An 8,587-nucleotide genomic window follows, 5' to 3' on the forward strand; every position below is an offset into this window, starting at 1 on the left:
TTCGTAGATGAGGTATAAAAGGCATACAAACAGGGTAGTAAATCAGAAATGGATAAAAATAAATGTGTAGGTGCGTGCAAAAGTGGAATGTGAACAAAGAAGGCAACAAAAAGGTTTCTCAACAACAGCTCTTAGGTCGTGTGCGGCGTATGCATAATAAGACCGTATTCACAAGCTCGAGCAGGGTGGTCCTTTTCGTGTAAGACGCACAATGACAGAGAGGCAGGTGCAGATGCGGCCACTGCGCGACATGCGTAATCGAAATATCGTATTTTTCCAGCAGCGCTTGAATGAAACAGTGTCGTCACAAACAAAATGTTATTAGAACGTAAAAATAGGCTGTTGAACGGATGCTGGATTCGTCTAGCTCGTGTAGGGCTCAGTGTTTCATATTCATGAAAGCAGCCATGCGGGCGCAGAGATCTTCTAGGTGCTCGTAAATGAACCGAGCGCACGAGGCAAGGGCAGTCAAATTTTGAATGGATACAGTAGAAAGAAAACGCATGTCTCGCCTGGAGCGCCTGGTAGATAGCTCGACCAGATTCAGTAGCGTCAGTAGCACGCCATGCGCATAATGGCTTTTTGGTGAGTAACGACGAAATACAATTCTTGTGAAGCGCTTCTGAAGCCTTTCCAATCTAAGGTACGATGAAGGGCTTAAACAATTCCAGATTACAGTGGCAAAGTCTAGCTTCGGTAAGATTACGGAGCGGTAGAGTAGGACAGAACACGATCACTCAATGAATTCACACCGGAAAATCACGCCAACCGCACGGAGACGGAGTTGGTCAGGTAGTTTACGTGCGAGTTGAAAAGCAGCTTTACATCCAGCATTGCACCCATATCACGCTCCACAGCAGCCAGTTTTACGGGTACACCATGCAGGGAGTAAGTAAAAATGAGCGGGGAAGTTTTTTGGGGGGCGATTTTTGGGGAGATTCACAAATTATTCTTCCCCGCCCACTTCCCTCTGCCTCTCATATTCCCCAATTTCTATATTCTAAGTTATCTCCACCCCGAACACAATCTGCTACACTCATTTTCCCAATCATGACTCATTCCTTCAACCCCCCCCTCCTGCGCAACACCTGCATCCTTCCCCGTTCTCGGTCCCTATCCTGCTCTCACTGATCTCCGGCCTGTCACTGTCTCTCACGTAACCTCATCATCATAACCATCATCATCCGCCAGGTTGTGTCCACTGCAGAACGAAGTCTTTTACCAGATATTTCCAGCCACGTTTATCGTGAGCTAGGCGAGCTTATTCTTTGTTCCCGAGTTTTCAAAGTTCATCCCTCCATACGGCATTCGGTCGATCCCTATTGCGTTTACGGTCCATTGGCAGACGCTCCGTGCAGCGGATGGTTTCCCTGTGTCCCTCACGCGCCTGACGTGTCTTACCCACGCCAATTCCACCCCCATCCCCCCTTAACTTGAACTAAAATATCATCCACACAAGTTTCTTCCTTAATCCTCGTAGGTCTTTATTTGTCTCTAAGTGGGACTCCTAGCAACAATATTTCTACGGCCCCTTCGTCCGATTTAGGTTATATTTTATGACGCCTATATGGGGCGAATCTTAAGTGTCGGCCCCATATATCATTACCTGGAGAAGGCGTTGGCTGTATATCAGCACATTTAGTGACAGAAAGCTTGGTGCTCAGGATACCGGAATTTCTACCGAATGTAGCCCACCCCTGCCGTACTTATAATTCTGCGTTTACTATCTTTTTTGTGATTGGGATCAGCACTTTCTCAATTTTTCGTTACCTCCCTTGAAGGCGTGGTCCTTTGCATGCTTATTATACGTAAAAGTTCTTAGCACGATTGTCGAAGCATGTCCTGTAATTTCTGGGTGGTTTTAGTGAATGAGACACTATCGTCCACAATGCTTAGCAGGCTCAGGTATTCCCTATTTATTCGTATCCCTGCTTTTCCCGACTTAAGTTTCAACACAGCCGCTATAACCAACGACAATTCTCCTTTCGATCCGCCCCCTTCATCTTACTCTTTCCCTCATATCCAATCGCACTTCCCTCCTCCCACCATTCCTCTAGTAATCTTCCCTCCCTGTCCCCGTCCAGCTGTACTCATTCACCGTACTCTTCTTCTCCTCCTTTAATAAAATGCTTTGTTGAGCGAGTTGGTTCATAACTTCAAAAAATTAAAAAAGAGCAATGAAGCAGAGAAACACAGCGTTCGTACATTCTACTGTATTTCTCTGTCCTCGTCCTTCGCGCTCTTTTTAAATTTTTTTGATTCCCCTCTCTCTACTACTCCTCTCATTCTATATACCTCAGCCTCGCTCCACTGTTTTCATCTCCCTTCGTTCCCCCTCACCCATCACGTAACCCAAATTCTCAGTTGGTTAGTAACCCACAAGTGAGCAGGATCACCAGTAACATTTCTTGCCGACTCGAGTGGTAGAAAGACAGACACGAAGATTTTCGCGTCTAGCAAAGACTATAGTCTTTAAGAAGGAAGGATCCACGAAAGTTCGTCCCGGTATTTAAGTTTGGAGTAACGGTGTATGGCCAGCCCCCGTCGACGGGAGTGCAGTCTAATGTGAACGTCGCTCTAGCGAAATGCGTTATTTTCTGGGAGGCATACCCAACCACTGTGGTTAACATTCACACGCGGGAAGCCGTGAGTAAAATGGGCCAAGCACACTGTGAAACGGCTGTGAAGAGCCCTGCGCTGTATTACCCCAATCAGTCTCTAATATCATCATTATCACACATGTCCACAGCAGGAGACGAAGGTTTCCTTCACTGACTTCAAATTTGTTTTACGGCATATTCTTCCCTACCCGACTGACACGTTTCAGTTGTGCTGTTTGCTGGGTGTGAAGGTTTTCTGTAACAAGTTTTCTTTGTTTTGTGCAGTACAATTACGAAATCCTAGTGTGTATAGTGTGCATATAACTCATTGTCATCATTTCAGCGTTTTAGTGAAACGACGATGCTCTACGGAGTCGTCGGTGTCCTCAGTGCATCGCCCTAGGCCGGTAGCTCCTTGTTTTTAATGTAAACATTCACCAACTGTGCTCCAACCGGGTCAGTCCGGCCTCATTGAAACCCGTTCATGCCCCCCCCCCCTCCCCCCCCCCCCCCCCCCAACCAACTTTCAAATCTGGTCACTTCTCCTACTTCTTCACCTTCCCAACACCCCTCGTTACTCGGAACCCAATACGGGACCATCACACGGCCAGCCCGACTCCGGTTATTCCTTGTAATTTGAGAGAGGATGCCTTTCAGCCCAGTCTGCTCCCTAATCCAAACACTCGTTTTCTCTGAGCATGGATAAGTTTGCGTCTAAGGCTCCCAGTAAGCCCTGTCCCTGAAGTTATCACGCCAGGTTCACTGGATGTCAGTCTTTTTTGTGCGGCAGAGGTAACGTACGGTTCATTAGTTGGGAGTGCGTCGCGAATGTGCTCCAAGCCCAGACTAATTGCGCATCCTACTTAGTCCTGTAGTTAGGACCAGCAGCGACTTGTCCGAGGTTGTTATAGTCATAGGTCTCGTCAACTGTTTTGTTGCCTTGCTTGAAGGGCTTCCTCTCTTAACCTCAGCTCTGCTTTCGGCTGTGTGAATGTAGTCGCTGAGCAATTATTCGTATGCTTATGACGGAGGCCTTGAAAGAAAACATTTCCGGAAATGTAAGGCGGCCTAAATATTTATTTTTACTCTTATCTCTGCCTTCTTTCAGTCCAGCGTCTTAGACTCCGAGAAATCGCTGCAGTTGGAATTAACCACGATGACTCGGAACGCGAGTCAGCATGCGGCTTCGGTAAACGACAAGGCCCAGCATGCGAATAAAGTAAAAAAAAATGAATCTGCGCTCGGACAACAGCGCACATTCACGCCTTATTACGCCGCTGTCCCAGCGCAGGTTCTATTTTTTACGCCAATCGCACGCCGCGACTAGTCATTCGCCAAGTTGGCGCGTCAGATCACGCTGGTTGACCGTTCTGGGGGCATTGTGGGAAGCCCACCTGTGGTTATTTCTAGGAGTGGAGAAGGAGGATGAAAAAAATGCACCATCCTTCCGTAAAGGAAGTTGAGACAAGCGCCAAAGCTTGCTAACATCAAAAATACTTCAAACGTGCGTCAATACGTTCGCTGAAAGTGTGTCGAGTCGATCGCAAAACAATCAAAGACCCAAATCGCAAACGAAGAGCGAACCCATACGAAGATTTTTCGCGCACTAAGTAAACGCCTCTTAATTGGAATGATCTAATCTAAATGCATACCGATAAGTGGTTTACGAGATAAAGGTATACTATTGTACTCCGTCTTCATGATTGATGAATGCATTGTCTTATCTAAAACCGTTCCTTTTTCGTGATTTTCAAATAACTATTTTGACACAATGGAGGTCCCGTTTCACAACCGCACCGTGTTTCCATAGATCTTATCAGAACGTTTTGGTCGACCAACCGGTCTATGAGGAAATGCGGTATTTTTGTAACAGAACGCCATCGGTACCGCTAAGAAAGCTTTCGCTTTAAAAAATGTTATTAATGCGCGACCTTACGAGTCGAGGATGCCCTCGGACTAGGTTCACGAAAGTGAACCCGTCCATCAGCATGTCCAAGGCGAGCCAAGCCCGCCACATTGGAGGAAAAGGGTGTGAAAACTGTGGGGAGTGAATTGCAAGGAGACAGGAGAAAACACAATGCTCTAAATGTGCGAAGGTCACCGGACGTTAGAAGGAAAATACCCTCTTTAAACAATGTAACCACCAATGGACAGATGGGGTCCCTTTGTCTGACACCCTTGAAAATATGTGGATTCTTTCCATTGTTATTTAGGGTTGTAGTGCCCGTACATTCGCAGTAAATGTTCCCTAAACGTGTCACGCGTATATCCGTTGTCTAATACTTGCTGCTTGTAGGCCCTTTCTTCTTGACGTACCATGCTTAGTCGTGTTCAAAATTTTGTTTGTGTCTACATACGCAACTTCGTGTTCGCTTTTCTGCGTATGGAAATGTCCTCTGACTAGGGTTAAGAAGCCCTGTTCGCGTGCCCTTCTAAGAGCGCAGCTCTTAAAGGAGCCATGCATATAAAACACGTTTCTTTTTTCATTCGAAAGGTTGCCTCGTTGGAATCATACCGACATGACTTTCAACGCACACTTCGCTCAAATAAGCTATATAATTAGGAAAAAAGGAAATAGCTGTGCCACCCGCTAGCTCAATTCCCGCAACAGAACCTATGACGTATGCCCAGCTGTGCGATTGGCTGAGGCCACAAAAGCAAACGCAAATTAGGCAGGGCTTTTAAGCTTGCCGAACGAGCTGTTTGCGCCTAAATGTAATGCATATTAATTTTACAGCCATAGAAATGGTGGGGTAAACAATGAAAGTTACGACAATACGCGTATGCATAGAAGTATCGATGCGCACTGGTGTTGGTACTGGCCGCACTACACTTGTTTTAGCTACCAGAAGTCCACCACTTCGGAGTCCTCTTACACGACACTGGCCGATTGGCGTAAGCGACGTTGTCTTACGTGGCCCTTTTTGTGGAGCATATCTCATGTTTCACGAAACGATTACTTTCTGCCGTAACAAAAACAAGCCAGGAGCGAATACGGCCGAAAATAAAGCAACGCCTGACAACGGTTTGCGGCTCCCTATTGTAGCACCATCTGGGAGGACTGACGGAAGCAAGGCTGAGTCTAATTACGCACTGGACGTTGTTTAGAATACCTCCCCCGGTGACTTAATGGCAGACGTCACGAAAACAGACGATTCGGAAGAGAATCAAAATTTAAGGTAAATTGATTAATTTCTCAGTAAATATGGCATCGTTTGCTCCCGGGCAAGCGCTCTTGCACTATAAAACACGAAATCTCACGAATAAAACAAACTTGTATCTTGTCTGCATGACCCCTATAAACACGCGCTCCTGTGCTTTCGCGTCGTCTCTCGGCCCCTCTCTGTCACCCTTGTTATAACCAAGAGAACGAAGAGCACACCGGAGAAAGAGAGAGAGAGAGAGAGAGAGAGAGAGAGAGAGAGAGAGAGAGAGAGAGAGAGAGAGAGAGAGAGAGAGAGAGAGAGCAGGAAACTGGAGGGTGAAAGTATGCTGAAAGTGTGAGGGAGATGGCGGTATGCCGAGGCCGCATGAGACGTGCTCAGTGGCGGCGACGCGCTAAGACATAACAGAGTTTTAGCATAGCGACTAGCGCACGGTACGCTACCGGCGGCGGGTACTGATATCCCACTGCGCATGTGCGCATTCGTTCTGATGCTCGCCTTGCCATGCCCTCGTGCGCATGGGGCCTTCCCACAAAACTATGTTTTGTGGGTACCGAAACACAGTTTATCCCCTAACTGCCGAGGAACCATTGAGCCAGTGCATGCTTCGACAAGACTTGGTGACCACCCGGGCCCTGGCGGTTGCGGTGGCCCTATGGACCTGGCCCGGTGGCCCTATGAGGTGGCCCTGATCCTTGAGTATCAATAAAGTTGTTTCTCTCTCTCTTGCCGCCTCGCAGTGCTGCTCCGTCGTCGCTGTCACGGACCCCTTTCCACGGACACCTGCTCGTGGACTGGCTGTTGGACGCTGGACTGGTCAGGAACCGCGAAGAAGGCGTCCTCTACGGGAGACGCCTGCTTGACGGCGGCCTACTGCGCCCGGCCCGATCCGAGGAGCGAATCGAGCATTTCTACGACGGTCCATACAACTACGTCTTCTCCTCCTAGCGCTGCTGCATCGGACGAACCGTCGCCATCTCTCCTGTTTTGTGTTGCTCGTGTCGACGTCGTGGCTTCGAAGGCCCCGACCTCGGGAATCCTATCCTACGCATCTCTTAATCGGGATGAGACTAAGTGCGAGGCTGTTAATATAGCCCTAACAGTGACAGGTTGAATTGAGGGAGCGGGGACGTTTGCATGAAACAAGCCTCCGCCCAATTAAGAGGCTTTGTGCTAAGGATTACTCGCAATGAGTGGCTGGGGACACCATTTGGAAATTTTATAGCGAAGTTCCAAGTACACTACCTCCTCAACTGCATTGTATCCTAAAAATCGTACTCAGCAACAAAACAAGAAAAATGAACATGCTTGCACGTTGTCAGTTAACGTACAGGTAGCTTGCTTATTGTACTGGTTGAGATTGAAGTGACGTCAGCAATAGTTCCCATGCCCCATCTTTTGGTCTGAGATAAAAGGATCCTAATGGTTGGTTTGTTTGCTTCCTTTAAATGCATTAGTGTATAATTGGGTTGCCTTTCGTCCCCTTCTAATTGAGGATTTAAAACCCATAGGGGAATGGGATTTGAGCAGGAGGAGTAGCGTCTCAGAGGATTGTGACCGACTTGAATTGTCCGTTCGAGTTTCGCAGGAATGAGACATAGCTACACGGCCAGTGTTTCTGGCTTGTCTCGGCGTATCCCAAATTGCGTCAATCCAGTTGGAGTAGCCTTTTCTAAAAATATTTTTATTTTTACATGAGAGTTCATACATGTATTTAGTTCCACGTCATGGTTTCTGAAACCGCATAGCATTCTTCGTGGTTTTATAACAACCCCGAAATCTCGAATACCGGTAATATGTGGCACTCTTGATAACAATGTTCAGACGAGGCTGGGAGTTGGTGTTGGGGTTAAAACGAAGAAACGGAAAATAGGTTTAAGAGCCCACGAACGTTACATGCATCCGGCCTTTGCTGTGAATTGGGACGGGTTCAGAGGATTAGTTTTATTGTAAATCTCCTATGTTCGTACACAGATGAGGGGTAAAAGAGTTGATTGATTGTAGGGTTTAACGCGCCGACGCAACGCAGGCGATGAGGCGCGCCGTATTGGAGGGCTCCGCATTAATTTTGACCACCTGGGGATCTTCAACGTGCGCCGAAATCTCGTACACACGGGCGGGGGTAAAAGAGTTATAAAGGGGCACTGAGACAAAGACGTTTGCAGGAGCACGTTGTTTTGGTACCGCGCTCTTCCTTAACGAACCTGGTTGGTTTAAATCCACAGCCCGGGTGACGCAGCACAGAGGTAGAATAAACACACAACAATGCGGTTGCGCTGTATAGAAGTCGTGTAGCAGCGATCTAACTCGCGCAGTGACCTAAGTTGGACGTTCTCGCTATCGAAATCGGACCACGGGTGGCGGGACTCGTGAGGAGTATGGGGACGTGACGTGATAGCGAGCTGTTGTGCAGAAGACTCGTGACGTAGGATTGAGGGCGTATGGGGAAGGGGGGGTGGTGGGTGGGGGATGGCTTGTTTGAACGGGCAGCCGAACGCGGTCGCGTCCTGCCCCACGGGCACTTTTGGCATACCTACCGATCGGTCGTCAGTGTCAACAATAAACGTATATTTCGGGAAACGTTCTGTGTCTGACTGAGTCTTGACTTCCCTTTCATCGAAAGTACCGTCGAAAGCTTTATGACAGTGAACACACGAGCGCGTGTCGCTCAGTACATGCAGAGCGGTCTAGCGATGGGCTGGCGAACTGCGCACTTGCTACATTTGGCGGATCCATTCCCTGACAAAAGTTGATTGCGCTGTTGTCTGCTGCGGTAGCTACGTTAGACATCTGGAAACGATTCCAGAGAATACATGTGCCGAT

At 47.9% G+C, this 8,587-nt stretch overlaps 1 protein-coding gene across 1 annotated transcript in view; it reads left to right on the forward strand.

Annotated features, from left to right (window-relative positions):
• LOC144168316 (lysosomal cholesterol signaling protein-like) overlaps positions 1-8,198 on the forward strand; it is a 130,750-nt gene extending 122,552 nt beyond the window's left edge. Inside the window, exon 15 of the mRNA XM_077697325.1 lies at positions 6,505-8,198. Coding sequence (XP_077553451.1) covers positions 6,505-6,712 — 208 coding nt within the window. The 3' untranslated portion in view covers positions 6,713-8,198. The remainder of the gene's footprint in view (positions 1-6,504) is intronic.
• Positions 8,199-8,587: the final 389 nt, after the last annotated feature.

The sequence above is a fragment of the Haemaphysalis longicornis genome, unplaced genomic scaffold (assembly GCF_048455015.1).
Source record: "Haemaphysalis longicornis isolate Haplotype H1 unplaced genomic scaffold, Haemaphysalis longicornis Haplotype H1 scaffold_2, whole genome shotgun sequence".
Taxonomy (NCBI): domain Eukaryota; kingdom Metazoa; phylum Arthropoda; class Arachnida; order Ixodida; family Ixodidae; genus Haemaphysalis; species Haemaphysalis longicornis.